Source organism: Xenopus laevis, chromosome 6S (genome assembly GCF_017654675.1).
Source record: "Xenopus laevis strain J_2021 chromosome 6S, Xenopus_laevis_v10.1, whole genome shotgun sequence".
NCBI classification, from domain to species: Eukaryota; Metazoa; Chordata; class Amphibia; order Anura; family Pipidae; genus Xenopus; species Xenopus laevis.
The window spans coordinates 11058095-11077641 of record NC_054382.1 but is presented as its reverse complement, the minus strand read 5'-3'; the positions used below and the strand labels follow the sequence as shown (position 1 = coordinate 11077641).

General features: G+C 38.4%; 1 protein-coding gene across 4 annotated transcripts in view; it reads right to left on the bottom strand.

Moving 5' to 3' along the window:
- Positions 1–19547, bottom strand: part of rbm33.S (RNA binding motif protein 33 S homeolog) — a 68995-nt gene that overhangs the window by 44825 nt on the left and 4623 nt on the right. For all 4 annotated transcript variants that reach the window (XM_018269023.2, XM_018269022.2, XM_018269024.2 and 1 more), the window contains exons 2-7: positions 13034–13112; positions 9256–9304; positions 9068–9147; positions 5363–5645; positions 3080–3223; positions 1401–1578 (exon numbers count right to left, since the gene is read on the bottom strand). In XM_018269023.2, coding sequence (XP_018124512.1) covers positions 1401–1578; positions 3080–3223; positions 5363–5645; positions 9068–9147; positions 9256–9304; positions 13034–13112 — 813 coding nt within the window. The remainder of the gene's footprint in view (positions 1–1400; positions 1579–3079; positions 3224–5362; positions 5646–9067; positions 9148–9255; positions 9305–13033; positions 13113–19547) is intronic.

Genomic DNA, 19547 nt, shown 5'->3' with positions numbered 1-19547 from the left:
CCTAGTAATCAAATGGTTTCAAATGGCATCTTTAATAAGCACATAAAAATACTCCTCTCCAATAGAGACAAGCTGTCACAAAAGGTCACCAAAATGTGACAGGATGGGAATTATGTTTGTAACTTCAACTGAAATGTTAATTCCTTATTTTTTTCCCCTTTAGTTATAACGACACTGGAGAATTACATAGAAATGACCCAACTTAATTGGCTATAAATGTTATTATACAGTTTAAATTGTTAGTAAAGAACTGTATACTCCCAACATTTTGTGCTCCATATTTAACTTTACTGCTGCCTTAAGGCATTCACCTCATCTAAGGTTAGGTGAATAAATAGCCTTACTTCTTGTCTTAAACGGTAAGTAAACCTTTAAAGTAAGTGAATGTAAAATTGATTAGGGTGCTATTTTAAGCACTTTTGTAATTTACATTCATTGTTTATTTCTTTTTAATTCCAAGATATTAAAGGATACATATACTATTGATATGAATGACTTGTTACACCAGCGCCGCCTGCTGGTCAATTTTTAACCATTCTGACCACCAAGTAGTCTGCTTCTTCTGCTTCGGAAAAAAAATATTTTTTGTTCCTAAAAGGATACTGTCATGGGAAGATAACAGCTGCCTGGTAGATCTAGGAACAACACAATAGTAAAAGCCAAGTAACACAGACTGATTCAGTTACATTAAGTAGGAGAAATAACAGCCTGCCAGAATGTAGTTCCCTCCTAAAGTGCAGGCACAAGTCCCATGACTGGGGGCAGCTGGAAAACTGACAATATGTCTAGCCCCATGTCAGATTTCAAAATTGAATATAACAAAATCTGTTTGCCCTTTAGAGAAATGGATTTGAGTGCAGAATTCTGCTGGAGTAGCACTATTAACTGAAAAAACATGTTTTCCCATTACAGTCTCCCTTAAGCAGAAGAACATTCGATCAGCCTCTCTCTCTACTGACAACTTCTTCCTTGATTACTTAGTGGTCAGAATAGTTGAAATTTGACCAGCAGGTGACGCTGGTGTAACAAAATTCATTAATATTAACAGTACATGTATCCTCTGATATCTTGGAAGGAAAAAATAAATAATGAATGTACACTGCAAAAGTGCTTAGACCAGCATCCTCATCACTGTAATATCCACTTATTTTAAAGCTTTACTTATCCTTTAAAGGATCCTTCTGTATTTATGACTGCCATATTGCTTTCCTCAGTTAAATCATTTTTCTAGTGGCTACAAAACCCATGCATGTTTTTTTACAGAACACTAAAACATTAGACCAATAAAGATTTTACTATAAGATTCTGAAGGTGAATCCCATAGTAACAAGGGCTAAATAAAATATATTATGGAATATGCATTTTTGGAAAAAAAACACTTTGGCTAAATGCAGCCTTACCTAAAGTTTCAGGGATGTTTCTTCTTTCACGAGCCGACTCAGACAGTCGAATAATTGTCCCTTCTTTACGCTCACTTTTAAAACGTATTCGGCCACCCCCTTCCTCCTCCTCTTCCTCATCATCTTCATCAGAATATTCTTTTGTTTCAGGGGCCATTTCTTGAGACTCAGAAGGGATCTAAAACAGATCATGAAATAGTTGGATTACCACAAAAGCAAAAAAAAAAAAAAAAAAACTTGAGTGAGCTATGAGTGAGCAGAGAGAGACTCAGGCAGGAAGTTATGTCACACCAAGCTAATATGGTAGCTGCTATCCTAAACAAACAGAGAGAGCGTCTAGAGCTGAGGTATGGTAAAGCATTCTGCAGAACAAATAGTCAGTTCTATTGTGGCTAATCTATTGGCAATACACTGCTTCTCATTCCTTCTCATTTAAAGGTGCAGTACATCCCCTTTTTCAACATTACTAATGAACAGGGGTTTAGCTAAACGCGTTTTGCCTGTTTAAATAAATATATTTTTTTTTTTTTGCACTTAAAAATGACAAAATCTGAAGTTAAAAACATACAAATAAAAACAAGTCCACTGACAAAACCTCTGTATTAAGAAACTTCTCCATTTCACTGTTGTAACCAATGAAGCTTGTTTTAGGTCAGGGCTTTTTCCTATTACACTACATATTATATATGATATATTTGACCGACAGGGAGCAATTGTAAGAAAAACCCCACTTTTAAATTGTAACAGTGTGACAACCATAAAACCTTTGTCACTGAGTGCAGTCAAACAACTTCTAAGGCTGATGTCAACCAATGAGATAAATGGCTTCAACTTGTAGCTCACTAGAAATTAGGGATGCACCGAATCTACTATTTTGGATTCGGCTGATCCCCCGAATGCTTCAAGATAGATTCCGCCAAATACCGAACGGAATACTAATTTGCATATGCAAATTAGGGGTGGGAAGGGGGAAAACTTTTTTTTACTTCCTTGTTTTGTGACAAAGTCAGTTGATTTCCCTCCCTGCCCCTAATTTGCATATGTAAATTAGGATTCAGATTCGGTTCGGCCAGAAGGATTTGCCCGAATCCGAATCCTGCTGAAAAAGGCTGAATCCCGAACCGAATCCTTGATTCGGTGCATCCCTAATGTTTTGTTACATTATATTACAGGAAATGATTAAATCTATTTCTAGTAGTGATGCACTGAATGCAGGATTTGGAAAAAGGCCAAATCCGCCGAATCCCAAGCCAAATCCTGCATTCGTTGCATCCCTACTAAAAATAGATTTAACTATTTCCTCTAGTAGTATAATGTAACAAAACATTAGGGATGCACGGAATCCAGGATTCTGTTCGGGTTTCGGCTGTATCCTTCTGCCCGGACGAACCGAATCGGAATCCTAATTTGCATATGCAAATTGGGGGTGGGGAGGAAAATGGTGTGCCTTTGTCACAAAACAAGGAAGTAAAAAAATTTTTTCACCTTCCCACCCCTAATTTGCATATGCAAATTAGGATTTGGTATTCGGCCAAATTTTCGAGAAGGGTTCGGCCAAATCCAAAATAGTGGATTTGGTGCATCCCTACAAAACATGTTCACTAATAAATACCAACCAATGTCCTAAAGGATTTAGTGGTTCTTTTATTATATTTGAATAAGAAAAAAGAAAACAGCACCTCCTCAGAGTCATTGGCTGGGTCTTGTCTTTCTATTGTTTCTTCGACTGCTTCTTCCTCTTCTGGTTCTTCAATGTTATCCTCAGCATATTCTGCTTGTCGCATCATTTTTTGCCTCCTGTATGACTGAGTGTAAACCTCCTCCTTTCAAAAAACAAATGTATTTAAAAAGTTCATTAAAGTATGCAAATAGAGCAATAATTACGTACATTTACAAATGTATATTTTTTTTGTTGAGAGCAAGTTTTGCTTTGGACAAAGAGAATAGAAAAAATTAAAGGATTATCCAATTAAACTGCCATGCAAAAAAAAAACCAGTTCATCAAGGAAAAAAAAAAAAATGACCTGGATGTCCGGCATCTCCTAGCAGCTACAGGATTTTGTTCTAGATGCCAGTGACCTGATTTTTCCTCTATTCCCAGGTGTCCCTTGTATATAAAACCATGGCGGCTTAAGGGTTGTGGTAGACGTGGCTATTTTGGGAGATTAGTCGCCCAGAGACAAATCTACTCTTCTTTGGGCGACTAATTTCCCCGAAATGCCTTCCCGCCGGTAGAATGCAAATCGCCGGCGGGATGGCACTTGGATCGCTTTGTTTTCCCGAAGTCATCTGAAGTTGTCTTACTATGAAGCAATCCGAGTGCCATCCCACCAGCTATTTACATTCTACCGGAGGGAAGGCATTTCGGGGACATTAGTCGTCACCCGAAGAAAAGGTGATTTGTCACTGGGCGACTAATATCCCCAAGTAGCAGTGTGTGCCACCACCCTGAAGGGATACTGTCTGATTTTTTTTATATTTAATTCTGAAATCTGACATGGGGCTAGACATATTGTCAGTTTCCCAGGTGCCCCAAATCATGTGACTTGTATTCTGATAAAATTCAGTCATTCCTTACTGCTGCAGTTCAAGTTTGAGTGTTATCACAACCCTTCCCCACCAGCTCATATGAAGATTATTCCCAGTGGTTAAACACATCTATGGGAAAGACACAGGTTTAATAATGCTGCAACATGAAGGAGGTTATATATATATATATATATATATATATATATATATATATATATATATATATATATATATATATATATATATATATATATATATATATATATATATATATATATATATATATATATATATATATATTTTTTTTTCCATTTTTTTTGTAGGTTAATAAGTCAGGGGGATCTTTTCATTCATCTTAATGGTGATTCAAGGCAACAGTAGCAATATTTCATTACTTTGAAGACTTTGTAAGCCTTGAATCCGAAAAATAAAGTTGTGTAAAATAGAAACATGATTAATAGTGATGGGCGAATTTGTCCCCTGTCGTTTCGCCAACAAATTTTGCAAATTTCCTGCAAAATTTGCAAAACGGGCGGAAATTAATTTTTTTTGACGGCGACGACAATTCGTCCGTGTTAAAATGGGCGCTGGCGTCAAAGTCGACACTGGTGCTCATTACAGTCAATGACTGTCCGTTAATCGTCAACGGTGTCGATTACGTCGACGGCGAATTCGCAGAAACGTGGAAATTCACCTTGAATTAGCGACTGGCGAAATAATTCGCCCATCACGAATGATTATGCCTGATACAGGATCATTAAAATAGAAACGTTAATGTGAACAAAGTAAATAACAAATGCAACAATATTTTGTTAGTGTTTCTATTGGCTTTAGCTTATATAAATACACATGAAACAGTATCAAAAATGTATGTAGGTATTTGCTGCTTTGCGAGTATGACCTACAGTCGGAATCAGGGTGATCCTATATATGTGAGCAAGCATTCACATGGCCTCACTGAGTACAAATGACATGTAATTTCCTTCCCTCAATCTCTTCATTCACATCGGGACAGCTATTAGTTACAAAAATGACTGAAGAGCGCAATCAATCATTTCAGAGAGTAAGCACCTAAAAGATGTCTTTAGGAAGTCAATAATCTTTTAGCGGAAGATGACTTTATCAGATCTTGCTCAAAAGCCCAGATAATAGCTTTTGCATTAAACAGCTGGAACAATCCCACCACACAAAGCACTTTCCTCACACGAGGATAAATTTTTCAAGGTCACGATTCTCTGTAGCCTTCCAACATGACAAAAGAGCATTACCTACCGCCAAACAAGCTGTCAACACAAACTTTGTCACAATCTAGATAAAGAGACTGGCAGGCGCTGATAAAAGGTCTAATTTTCATCTTTCCCTTGGGAGGAGAATAGGTTTCAAATCAGGCTAAAGCCTATTGCACGAGAAAGACACAAAAAAAAAAGCCTTACTTGAAATTCATCAAGAGGTTCATTGATCTCAAGGTCTAACACCTCATCGGTGGTCTCTTCTTCCATATATTCTGTAGGCTCTTCTAGCAACTCATCAGCTTCTTCGTATGCATCTGCAAAATCCTCGGCACAGGCTTCGGGCTCCTCAACTTCCTCGTACACAGCCTCATCCTCTCCCAATTCTGTCTGGTCAACTTCAGGGTCTTCATTTATGCTCTGTGACAACTCGAAGGATGTAAAACCCCCGGCAGTAGCGTTTAAACTAAGTGCAACTCCTTGGCCACTGGGGGGGGTGAACAGAAAATAAATTTTTTGAAAAACACGGTCATATAAGGTTATATCCCAGTGCTGATGTATGCAGTCAGAGAATTGTTAGTTAATTTTGCATGTAAATCAATGGACGACGAGATTTGCAGGGGGTCACACCTAGGGTTGCCACCTGGCCGTTATTTTACTTGCCTAGTCGGTAAAACACATGCCAAGGCTGGGGCCGGTACTAGCAATGTAAGAAAAGCTCTTGGCCCGCCCCCAATTCAACCAAAACTTACCTTTTCCCGGCCTTCTAGCCGTTGTGTGACGTGGCTCCACCCCTTTTATGTCATGGCACATCGATTTTGCGGCCTTAGAGATTTTATGAAAAGGTGGCAACCCTAGTCACACCCTTGCTCTGTTCACAGGGGCTATTCTCACCATTATAAACGATAATGATCCACAACAATAGTATTCAACAATAGTATTCTCAAAATAAGGGCTTTCCTTAGAAATGCAAAATAAATCCCTTAGGGTAGTGGAACATGGGGTGTGTAGTTTGTCCCTCCCCTGCTTCAAGCAAAAAATATCAACAAACAAAATGTCCCTGTTCATATGTCACAACTAGGAATATTATTTAAAGGGGAACTACACACAAACATAACAAGCTTTTTGAAAAGTAAACATAATACTAAGCAACTTTGCAATATACATCACTTAAAAAATATGCAGAATTTTCATGATTTTTAATGGTTTGGAACAGTTCTCTAAGCCTAACCCCCTGCTCTCCTGCTGATCTGTCTGACTACTTTGCTGAGCTGGCTGACTACTGTTACTTTGTATCAACAGCCATCTGTCCTTAGTCTGCATCCTCCAAACCCCACAATTCCCTGCACACGTGATTTCAATAAGGAACAGAACATCACAGTGCAATGCATTGTGGGTAATGTAGTTCCTGCATGCTGTCTGTAAGCTGTGGAGAAGTTGTCACAATGTGTAACATCAGTGTTTAGTCCCCCCTTCCCTGCCGGGATTTCAAATGATGCAGAAAGAGAAGAACTGTTAAACAGCTGGATTTCAGCATAGAAAATGGAATTTATTCATACTTTTTCAAGAAACAGGTAACTGTGATGGGTATATTAGGGGTTTCTGTGTTATGTGAGCTCTTTATCAAATTTTGGTTTGGAAGCTGGAGTTCCCTCAAAGCACACCAAGTGGTAACACCACCAATACATGCTCCTGTGATTAAATAAACACATGCAGATTTTAAAACTTTTTTTTAACATAAAATTGTTAAAGGGATACTGTCATGGTAAAAAACATTTTTTTCAAAGTGAATCAGTTAATAGTGCTGCTCCAGCAGAATTCTGCACTGAAATCCATTTCTCAAAAGAGCAAACATTTTTTTTATATTCAATTTTGAATCTGACATGGGGCTAGACATATTGTCAATTTCCCAGCTGCCCCCAGTCATGTGACTTGTGCTCTGTTAAACTTCAATCACTCTTTACTGCTGTACTGCAAGTTGGAGTGATATCACCCCCTCCCTTTTTCCCCCCAGCAGCCAAACAAAAGAATAATGGGAAGGTAACCAGATAACAGCTCCCTAACACAAGATAACAGCTGCCTGGTAGATCTTGGAAAAACACTCAATAGTAAAAACCCATGTCTCACTGAGACACATACAGTTACATTGAGAAGGAAAAACAGCAGCCTGCCAGAAAGCATCTTTCCTAAAGTGCAGGCACAAGTCACATGACCAGGGGCAGCTGGGAAATTGGCAATATGTCTAGCCCCATGTCAGATTTCAAAATTGAATATAAAAAAAATCTGTTTGCTCTTTTGAGAAATGGATTTCAGTGCAGAATTCTGCTGGAGTAGCACTATTAACTGATGCGTTTTGAAAAAAACATGTTTTCCCGATGACAGTATCCCTTTAATGCCTTGTTAATCATAACAGATACCTACATGCAGCATTGCCTTACACGTGCCAATTGGCAAAACTCATGAACATGATAAGCAAGCTGATGGGGGTACTAACTAATCTTCCTTTACTTGTATAATTCTGTCTGGAAGTTTTAAATAGACTAAGCACACACATTGCCCAAGTAACTGTTAGAAACCTCCCCGGCTGACTGAAATGACAGGAGGTAGAGAGAGGTGAACAAAGGTTGTGACCAGACTACTACAGCAGAATAAAGGATTACAAAATAATACAGAAGGAAGATGTAAAAAAAAAAAAAAAAAAATCTATATATAAGGAAAAAGCTATCCTTCAGTGGCTGATGTGACTGGTCACACTGGAACAGAAGAGGAGCCAATACAAAGAGTAAAGACTCTGCACTGCAAGGGGTTAAACTACAGTAAAGAGGAATTTGTTTTATTTAACCTAGGTCAGCATGTCCCTTCAATCATCAGCCTCTAGGTCTGCTGCTGCTGCAAAACTACAACTCCCACCAACAGAAATGGCAATTGATATAGTTTGGTATCAGCAAGAGAGTCACTGTTTTAAGTAGGGATGCACCAAATCCAGGATTCGGTTCGGGATTCCGGCATTTTCAGCTGGATTTGAATTCGGCCGAATCCTTGTGCATGGCCGAACCGAATCCTACTTTGCATATGTAAATTAGGGGTGGGTAGGGAAATCACGTGACTTTTCATCACAAAAGAAGAATTTTCTCCACTTTTTCCTTTCCAGCGCCTTATTTGCATATGCAAATCAGGATTCAGGTTCTGTACGGTATTCGTCCGAAACTTTCACGAAGGATTCGGTCAAATCACAAATAGTGGATTCAGTGCATCCCTATTTTAAAGATTAAAGGAGAACTATTGCAAAACTGAAAATGCAATATAAACTTCATCATACTGAAATAAGAAACTTTCTAATTACAATCAAGTAGAAATTCTGATATAATCAAGTTTATCTTTATTATCACTCTCAGCATCTGTTTCTCTTCATTCTGTCTTCTTGTGGCAGTTGGGTGTCAGATATTCATTAACAGTTAGATCCAGTATATCTTATGTGGGGCTCCTTTCCTAGCAGATGTATTAGAGCTCACTCAAATAACTGATTCTAGTACAAAGAAAATCTAACAAAATAACTGCCTTTTGCACAAATCCTGCATGTAGAGAGACATGACGTCTGGTGAGTTTAATAGAGTGATCTCTAATACATCTTCTAGGCAAAAGGAGCCCCCCTATAAGATATATTGAATCTAAATGTCAATGAAAACCTGACACCCAACTCCTGCATGAAGAGAGAATGAAAAGAAACAGATGGTGAGAGAGGGATAGTGATTATTTCCAAAATGGTATAAAACTTTTATTTGATTTTATTTAGAAAGTCTCTTGTTTCAGTATGATGAAGCTTATATTAAATGTTCATGTTTCAAGATAGTTCCCTTTTAAGGTTAAAAAACACACATGAATGTAACTGGACACGCGCATGAACCATACCTGTAATTTGGCTCCTGTTCCTCTTCGTCGCTTTGTAAAAGATCATCATTTAACTCTTCATCTGACAGATCTAGTGAACTCTGCAGTAAACATATAACAGGGGCTGGTCAGTTAGAACGTCGACACTAGCGATGCCCAAAACCATTGCTTAGCGCCTGAATTATTTATTAAATACACCAACATCTAACCTTTTTCCCTGGCAATGCATCTTCCTCGAGCAGATCATCCTCCAGTTCGCTAGAAACAAAGCAAATATGTCAGATTTCATCTTTCCTTTGGACATCAAGCACAAGCATACATAGAAATGTTATCTGAAACAACCAGGTTGCTTCAATGCAAAAGCAAGAGATCTCGCAAAGGGTACAACTTCACAGCATGCCTGGATTATGCTTCAGGAAAGCAGACTGTATTTCTGAAACAGAATTATGTTCAGTAACCAGAATAGAGACAGATTCCAAGGGGCTTTTTTTTTTTTTTAAACTCCAAAGCTACATTCAAATTGGAAATACTTTCTTAACTCTTGAACACCCCAAGCATCAGCCTTATGTCTTTTGACTATTATAACTTTACTATAGACAAGTGTTAAAACTATTTTGAAAAACATCCTACTGATACTGTTTTAAAGTTTGTTAGCTTCATGTTTTGCAATTAGTATTTGAAGCAGTGTTTAGAATCCCCTGACCCTATTACTGCTGTGGATATATGGAACTCTATGGAACAACTCACATAAGTATTAATGTGTCTGCAGCCTATATATATATATATATATATATATATATATATATCTATATATATCTATATATATATATATATATATATAGATATAGATATAGAGAGAGAGAGAGAGAGAGAGAGAGAGAGAGAGAACTTGCATTTATGTGCATCAGCGCCAGTCAATATTTATACCCTCCAGCCACAATTCGATGCCTATTATAAGATGAGCCACTACACTAGCAGCACAGATTAAATGTTTTAACCCAATGGACCCTAGTAATGGGCTGAAATGCCTGCAGGTATATACATTGTTTTTTTTTTTATGGAGAGGAGAAACTGTACACAGCAACATAATATCAATGAATCACTGAAATAAGACGTTTTCTAAATAAAATCAATTAAAAATTCTGTAACGTTTCTGAAATAATCAAGTTTATGTTCACTATCCCTCTCTCTGCATCTGTTTCTCTTCATTCTCTCTTCATGCAGCAGTTGGGTGTCAGATATTTATCGACAGTTAGATCCAATATATCTTATAGGGGGGCTCCTTTTGCCTAGAAGATGTATTAGAGCTCACTCTATTAAAATCACCAGACATCATTTCTCTCTACATGCAGCATTCGTGCAAAAGGCAGTTATTTTGTTAGATTTGGTTTGTACTGGAATCAGTTATTTGAGTGAGCTCTAACACATCTACTAGGAAAGGAAGCCCCTCCTATAAGATATATTGGATCATTCATATGACACCCAAATGCTGCTTAAAGACAGAATGATGAGAAACAGATGCTGAAAGAGGGATAGTGAAGATAAAATTGAATGAGTATGATGGAGCTTATATTAAATTTTCATTTCCGCGATAGTTCCCCTTTAAATATTTTTTTCTACGATTATATTTTGGGTTTATTGTAGCAAATGGTCCGATGTTTGCAACCTGTCCAATAACAAATAGCAACCAATCAGCATGTATCATTTATTTTTTGAAAACACACCTCTGTGGCTGCTACACGTTACTAGAGGTGGACAAAATTTAGACTTATTAAATTTTTTAGTTCTCAAATGTGAAGCTTCTGATGCCCCTATTCAAATCCTGCCTCCATCACAAGTCAACTGTGGTAGCAAAATTATTGCCAAATTAGTGCTCAGCCATTTTCTGTTAACAGATACAGGGGGTATGTCAGTATACAGTACGTCCCTTCACAGGAAGCCCCAAGCTCCATGGCTAACATGCAAGTAAGATTGCCACGATTGCAATGGAGAGGACCAGGACAATAACATGTCTGGGTGCTTTAAAGGCTAAGTAAAGCCTAACTAAAGAAGTAGCTAGAAATGTTGTACATTATGTTTTGGGCTTCTGTACCAGCCCAAGGCAACCACAGCCCTTAAAGTGGACCTGTCACCCAGACACAAAATGTTGTATAATAAGTGTCCTTTTCAAATTAAACATGAAATCCAATTTCTGTTTTTTATTTAAGCATTCATAGCTGTTGTAAGCTCATTTAATAATCTCAGCTGCCAATCAAATATTGTGGCAAAGAGGCAGGGAAGACAATTACTTTTACTTTACCTTCAGCACTTCCTAGATGTCAATGCTCTCCCCACATTCCCCCATTCTCTTCACCATTTAATTGTGTAGCCAGTGCATGGGGATGGACATCAGCCCCCCCCCCCATTCTGGTGCATAAATAAGATTGTGAGATGATACAAGGCTTGCCTTAATAACAGTGTCCACAAAATGGCTCCTGTCTGCTTGCTATAATTATGAATTCCCAGACTGAAGGAAACAAGATTCAAATAATTTATATAGTGGAATTAAAGTTCATTTTGCTTGACTGATATAATAAAATAGGATTTTGAATCATTTTTTTGGGTGACGGGTCCCCCTTAAGCAGTAAAGATCTGTGTCTCCAAAGATGCCCCAGTAGCTCCCCATCTTCTTATCTGCTGATTCACTGCACATGATCTGTGCTGCTGTCACTTACTTCACACTATTCAGTATACACAGAACATAAATGTCCCAATATAAGGCTGATTAGTAATTAATACAGATAATTACTACATGGCAGCACAGAAACCAGTGCAATTAGCATCAGAATTTAATAATCAGCAAACCTGTAGCATCATCTTATATTACAGGGAAGCTCATTTTCTGCTGGATAATTAGTGATGACCCCTAAGCTTAGCTTCTCAACAGCCAATCAGAGCCCACTGAGCATGTGAGTGTCACAGACACTTTTCAAGATGGTGACCCCCCTGTGACAAGTTTGAAGTCCTAGATCATTGCTGCTATTGAGATGCTGAAACTATAGGCTGGTGCAATAAGTTCAGTATATATAATATGCCATTTTTACCTATTTTAATTTTTAAGGGTTTAGTACTCCTTTAAGGTTTATAGTGTAAGAAAGGCCCATTTCTGCTTGCCAGTCAACTGCTGGACAGTAATGTGTTAAGGCCCCCATACTCTGGCTGATAAAAGCTGCCCACAGACCAAGTTGGCAGCTTATTGGCCCGTGTGTAGAGCCCCCGACAGGCTTTCCTGATCGATATCTGGCCGAAAGTCCGCCAGATGCCGATCGGGCAGCACAGAAAATCCTGTCGGCTCGCGGCTGCATCTTTTCGTGATGCAGTCCCGCAATCCGACCTACATTTGGCCTTCGTTTTGATCCGATCGTTGGGCCCTAGGGCCCACGATCGGATCAGCCCAATATCGCCCACTTCAACGTGGGCATACAGGGAAGAGATCCGCTCGTTGGATCAGCCTATCGCCCACTTCAACGTGGCCATATCAGAAAGAGATTTGGCGTTTTCTCTACATCTGTGGCCAATCAAGTAAGAGAGCTTTCCTTTAAGATATAGGTTCCTAATCTGTAGATGTGAAGGAGATTTGAGAATAATGTTATTATTTATTTTTGTATAATTTGCTTTTCAAGTTTAGGCGGGGGGAGACATTTGAGGTTTGCTAGGTGCCTTTCATTAAAGCTCAGTGAAATCAAATGCTGAATATGCTTCCACAAATATATCAGAATTCCCGTCTTAGCCTACAGAAGAAATGTTAAAGAGAGAATTCAAGGAGCTCTGATATGTTATGTAAGGAAATCAGATTCTGCAGCTCCTTAGCACTGGCTGACACAAGCAATGTGAACGTCTTCATTAATGGGCAAGTTTAAACCTAGATTGGAATACAAAATGCTGAATAATGTAAATCAATGTACAAGGTTCAAAGAAAAAAAAATAAAATAGAGAAATGTTAACTACCTGTCCCATTCATCATCGACAGTTCTTCTTCTCCGAAATCTTTCTGCACCAGGCTTATCAAACTGATCAAAGTCATCATCTGCAAAGAAAAGTGCCTTGTTTAAAGGGATCCAACAAGAATCTTGAAATATAGAATTGACACTTTGTCTCATAGTCCATGGCTGAAATGTCGATGTCCATTTCAGGTCTGCCATTGACTACGGCATTAAAGGGAAAATATACATTCTTTTTGATATGAGTTCATTCAGCTGGGCTTATTTTAAAAAAAATCTGCATAAGCAAAAATATCTGAGTTTCTAAAAACACAGGCATACCCAATTCTACAAATTGAAAGAAACACTGTTAGACGTTAAGAACCATTTCTCAGCTCCCCCTCAGGCTCGCAGTGTAATGCAACCTAGAGGGATAGAAGTTCCTCTGCTTTCCAAAATGGGTAAAGCAAGACTGAAAAGGCCCAGAACCCAACACTTCACACCTAAAGGGTGTTTGGAAAAAGGCTTGTATGAGTGACATGGCTTCCTTACAGTCTGTAGCAGATACATCTGTGGTAAACCAAATAGGAATGTTTAGCCACCAATATGGATTATTATTATTAAGGATGCACCGAATCCACTATTTTTGATTCGGCTGAACCCCAGAATCCTACGTGAAAAATTTGGCCGAATACCGATATATTGCAATATATTTAAGCTGGCCAACTACGTCATAGTCATCCCATATCTGGCCAGTCCTACGCTTAATTTTCATCGGATTCATTAAGAATTCTATTGCTTCATTATACATTTTACAAAGGGACTAGGTTTTACCTGCAACTTACTTGCTGCTTTCAAAGTAAAACTCATGGTGAGCACAACTTTCCCTTGTTTGTTATAGTTATACAGGAGCAGTGACCAGCTCCATGTTGTAGCTCCCACCCTTCCCAGCTATAGTCAGGTAATCCCAGTGGTGTCTAATAAAAGGGCAGCCAAGTTTGGGAGTTTTACTTTGAAAGTAGCAAGTAAGTTGCAGGTAAAACTTAGTCCCTTTGTAAAATGTATAATTAAGCAATTGAATTCTTAATGAATCAGATGAAAATTAAGCGTAGGACTGGCCAGATATGGGATGACTTTGACGTAGTTGGCCAGCTTAAATATATTGCAATATATGGACAAACAATCACTGTGTTGTTTAAAGGGTAAGGCATTTTTTAGTAGCAGTATGCACAAAATGTCTCTGTCTTAAATATATTGATAATGTGTTGAGTGCAGAGGACCTCTTGTAGTTGACTATATGTATTTTGTGGTCACACCCTCATTGCACCCCCGCCTAATGGTTTTAAAAAATAGTGGTGAACACAACTTTCCCTTGTTTGTCTGGATAAGGGAGCCAATACCTGTATTTATCTAGTATAAGTAATTCTAAAACAACTGGACTTGCTGAGTTATTATTGAAGACGTTTCACTACTTATGCGAGCAGCTTCTTCTGGTGTGGGAAGTCCTTGGCATATAAACTCTTCCACTAATCCAATCACAATGGCAATTGTGAAACTCTGCTAATCCTATCACAGAAACCTCACAGAATCAAACCTCTGTGAGTTTCAGATTTCAAAGTATCATGCAAAACCTAGAACAGGTGTTGCATGAATGGATGTGTGAAGTGATCTGAAACTGCCTGGGTACAGATGTTAGAACAGCTTTGTATGTAGCAGACAGGTGGTGTCGAAGGCCCCCCATCTCTTTTCAGGGATGGTTTCTCCACCTTGACGTGAATCGCCTCTTTCAGGCCTCGTTCAAACCAGCAGTTTTCTTTATCCAAGATTTGAACATTGCTCTCTCCACATGAGTCAGTTGAATTGAAGAAGCTGAACAAATTGTTTAACCGGTATGTGCTACGTTTAGAAACGTTTCATATGAGCTTACCGATGTAAACGTTGAGCCCGGGTGAAGAAGCTGCTCAGATGAGTAGTGAAACGTCTTCAGTGTAATAAAATCAATAGCAGTGCCACACTTACATTAGCCCACTTGTTGAAGCATTGGGTGCACAGCTGTGTTCCTCTCTGCACAGGTAAATATCGCAATATAATAACTCCAGTAGCACTCAGATAAGTGAATCAAATTTTTGCTAGTGGCACGAATAAAAATTTGCAACGTCTTCAATGATTACTCAGAAAGTCAGTTGTTTTAGAATTACTTATACTAGATATACCATGACCTGAATGAATGAAAATCTTCATGGCTATAATACCTATATTTATATGTATGTATATTATATAACCCCAACTGAGTGAGAACATTTCCAAAAGGGGATATATTTTCCCATTAACATGGGCCTGTTTCCCTACCCTGACATGCCCTTTGCTTCACTTTAAACATCTATGCCTTTTGTAGGGATGCACCAAATCCGCTGTTTTGGCCAAAACCCTGAATCCTTTCGTTAAACATTTAGCTGAATGCAAATCCCAATTTGTAAATGCAAAACACTGCATGCCTTTTTTTTTATTAAGGATTCACATTTGATAGTCCCAAATCCTGCTGAAAAAGTACCAATCACAATCCTGGATTCGGGTTCATCCCCAGACTTTTGGCAAAATTACGATATTTCACAAAAATTAATACAGATTGGTTAAACACAATTCAAAACAACAAGGACCCTTACAGACTTCACACAACGATGGTCCAAATATATAAAAAAAAAAAAAATATATATATATATATATATATATATATATATATATATATATATATATATATAGTCAAATATGTGGTCACAGCCTCATTGCACCCCCGCCTAATGGTTTTAAAAAATAGTGGTGAGCACAACTTTCCCTTGTTTGTTATAGTATATATATATTTATATATATATATTTATATATATATATATATATATATATATATATATATATATATATATATATATATATATATATATATATATCTCTTCCAAAAATTAGCCGCACTATCAGGGCTTAAAAGATTATAGATTGTAACCTGCATTAAAGCGAACTATAATCTTTTAAACCCTGAGAGTGTGGCTCTTTTTTGCAAGTTTTGGATGAAGTATGGATTCTGCAACAAGGCAAATTCACTTTATTTTTCGAGAGCGCCAGCATTTTGGTGGACGGACTCTCTCTCTCTCTCTCACATCATGCTGCTTTGTAATCAATGTCTAATAAATTGTATTTTGAGTTTGTGAAAAAGCTTCTACACTAAATCACTTGTGTCTCTTGAACACTTTCATTATGTTTGTGTATAACTCCAAAATTCTTCACATCAGTACAGTGTGTGTGTGTGATCTTGTGATGGGAAGCGGTGCACAATCTATCCTCAATTAACGTCCAAGATTCTCATAGGATACAGGAAACAATACAAATCAAGTGGGGAAAAAAGTAGAAAAGAAAGTGATTGTATCAAAGGAATACAACGTCCGGCTCTGGTCAATCCTCGCTTAACATAATCAATCAGAGGAGTATCAGATCAGTGTAGAAAAGACGCTAAGTGTATATACCATGTCAGGTATAATTCAACTTCATTTTTTTCTTTGCCATCAATCAGTTGTCAGAAACTTGCTGTTATCTTTATGAGGGAAGACGTTTGTGAAACGGAGCACCTTTTTTTCTTGAAAGCAATCTGCTTCTACAAGGCAGGCTGAGCACACTGTGTACATATATGTATTTATAAAGATATACATAATAATACTTTTCTTTCCCCCAGAAGAAAAACATTATCATTTATTTATAATGTATCCAACAATAATGAAGTGCTACCTTAATGTCCTGGCTGATCTGTACCTGATTTAGGCCGTATGCACGTAGGCTAATTTTCTAGCATCTGGGACCAATTTAGCAAACATTTATTTTGCGAGAGGAATATCAAACATGGTTAATACAAAAAGCGCAACATTAAGGCTAGGGCCAGACGGGGAAGAAATCGAGACTAATGAAATCCACTAGCAACTTGGGAGTATGGAAGCCTTGTGTTTTGGCTCTGGAGCAAACACACTCGTCAGACTTCACCAAAGAAACGTGACACTTTGCATTTGAAGCCAAACTCCACCGAGTGAGACACAAGGCTTTCGGATGCGAACACAGAAGAGAATTTTGCTAGTGGTCAGGGGTTGAAATCGGCCTGCAGATTTCAGCAGGCTGATTTCTGCCCATCATTCACATCAACGTTCATCAATTTTGCTCAACGGATGAACTCAACAGAGACTATCGTCCACCTTAATTTTTGACTTTATTTTAAGCACACATCGGGATAACGTGGCAAACATTGTGCGGGCCGTTTACACTTTTCATGACTCTACTACTGCCACTTTCTGCCCAGTCGGACCCGAACCTAATGAACAGAGGGGCTCATTTACTAACAGGGAATATAAACTGCACTAGTCTGCTTACCTGTAACAATCACTCAGCTACTAGCTAACACATTTCTGCAAATTAAATGCCAGTATAGCCCTTTTTTCAGCAGGAGTCTACCCTGGGTAGACCACCCTCCCTCCTCCCCCCAGCCTACGTGAACCCCCGAGGCGAGAATCTGCACAGAGGGGTGAGTAAAAAAATTAGGGGCATTTGCCCCAGGGAGGCAGGTAGGCTGGGGGAAGGAGGGTCTACCCAAGGTAGGGGGGAGAGTTTTTTATTTATTACAGGTTGAATTCTCCTTTAAGACTTTCATAACATTGTTTATAAAGTAACAACCAGGAATGTCAAGGCTGCTTTCAATAGCCAATTGTTTTTAAAAAAAAAATTGTAGGTTTTCTTTCTTTTCAGACACATTTTTCTTTCTCCAAAAAAAATAAATAAAATAAACCAGTTAGATCCCATAACCACATCCATGATGTGAATGGACACATTTAAATTAAATCAATCCCCTGGACAACAGTGGTGATGGATAAGTGATTTGCTCTTATGTCTTATAGTATCCATTTCCAACGCTTCCCTCTGGGAAAACGGAGACACGACTTAAGATTTTCCTGCAAGAAGCAGATAAAGGCCAGTCTTAGAACTGAAGACGACTACACAATAAGATTTCGATTGAGTTGTTGTCCCTGCAAGGTTACGTAGTGAAAAAAAAAAAACACCAGTGAGGCATTGGATGAACATTGGAACCCATCTGATTTTTTTTAAATCTTAATTCATTAGGTTTGGTTCGTCTCATCGATTGCCCTTTGGTTCACATATGTAGAAAAGCAGCGGGAATAGCTGTGGAAATCTATAGTATTTATTGACATTTGTATTCATATCTAAAGCTATGTGCCACATTTTAAGATAGGAGCAATGAATGGAACAATATCTGACAGCCAAACTAGCAATTTGTGTAAGCTGAAATGCAACCTGCAAGATGTTTTTGGACGGCAATGTGTTGGGGATAGTCGGAGCTTGGCCAGATATGTAACGAACATCTAAGAGCGGATACTAGGGATGCACCGAATACACTACTATGGATTCGGCCTAATCCCTGAATCATTCACGAAAGATTCTGATTAATACCGAACCGGCTACGAATATGCATATGCAAATTAGGAGTGGGGAAAAATTTTTACTTCCTCGTTTTATGACAAAAAGTCACACAATTTCCCTCCCTGCCGCTAATTTGCATACGCAAATTAGGATTCAGATCAGCCAGGCAGAAGGATTCGGCCGAATCCTGCTGAAAAAGGTTGAATCCCGAACCAAATCCTGGATTCGGTGCATCCATAGCTGATACAGTAACAGAATTCCGCAAGTAACAGAGTTCCACAGTGACATGGGGTACTCTGTGATAATTTATTCCCATGATAAAACACTTGACAGCAATACAAGCCAGAGCCAAAAATCTTTTCGCTTCCCCGGAAGCTCTTACAATGCAAAGCTGTCATTGCGGCGTTACATAATCGCTCGCCAATTAACACAACACAACCTTAAATGACAGTTCTTCTAATTAAAGGGATACTGCGGGGTCTAGAATAAACTGCATTGTTTTCTCAACACACACTACTTATGAACACAAGAATTCAGTGTCTAGCTCTGTAAGATGCAACACAGTATAAGTACAGGTATGGGACCTGTTATACAGAATGCTTGGGACAGAAATGAGAGGCAGAAGCAGCTATTGACCCCTGCGCAGTGTGGTGTAGGGCAATGCAGGTTGGTTGTTAAAAAGCTAAATATGACAGCTAACCGAAGAGCTTTTGTGTTTTAATCAGTTGCTTTTGAAATGCAGGGCTAAAGTAATAAGACAGGCACAATACATATAATTTGCCTGCCAAATAAAAGGAAACATTCGCATGCAAAGTTAGGATCATGTCGCTAAACAGATATGTGCCGTCATCGATCTGTGGACTATACAATTGGCACATACAGTGCTGAATTAAATGCAAAATTGTGATTATATAGATCTTTGTAAGATTTGCCTCGATCTAAGTGGGCTTTTGCCTCGATCTAGGTGGGCCTTTGCCATGGTTAGCCAAAACAGGGATGCACCAAATCTACTATTTTAGGATTCGGACGAATTGCTTCTGTATTCTGACAAATCTTTCACAAAGGATTCAGTATTTCCC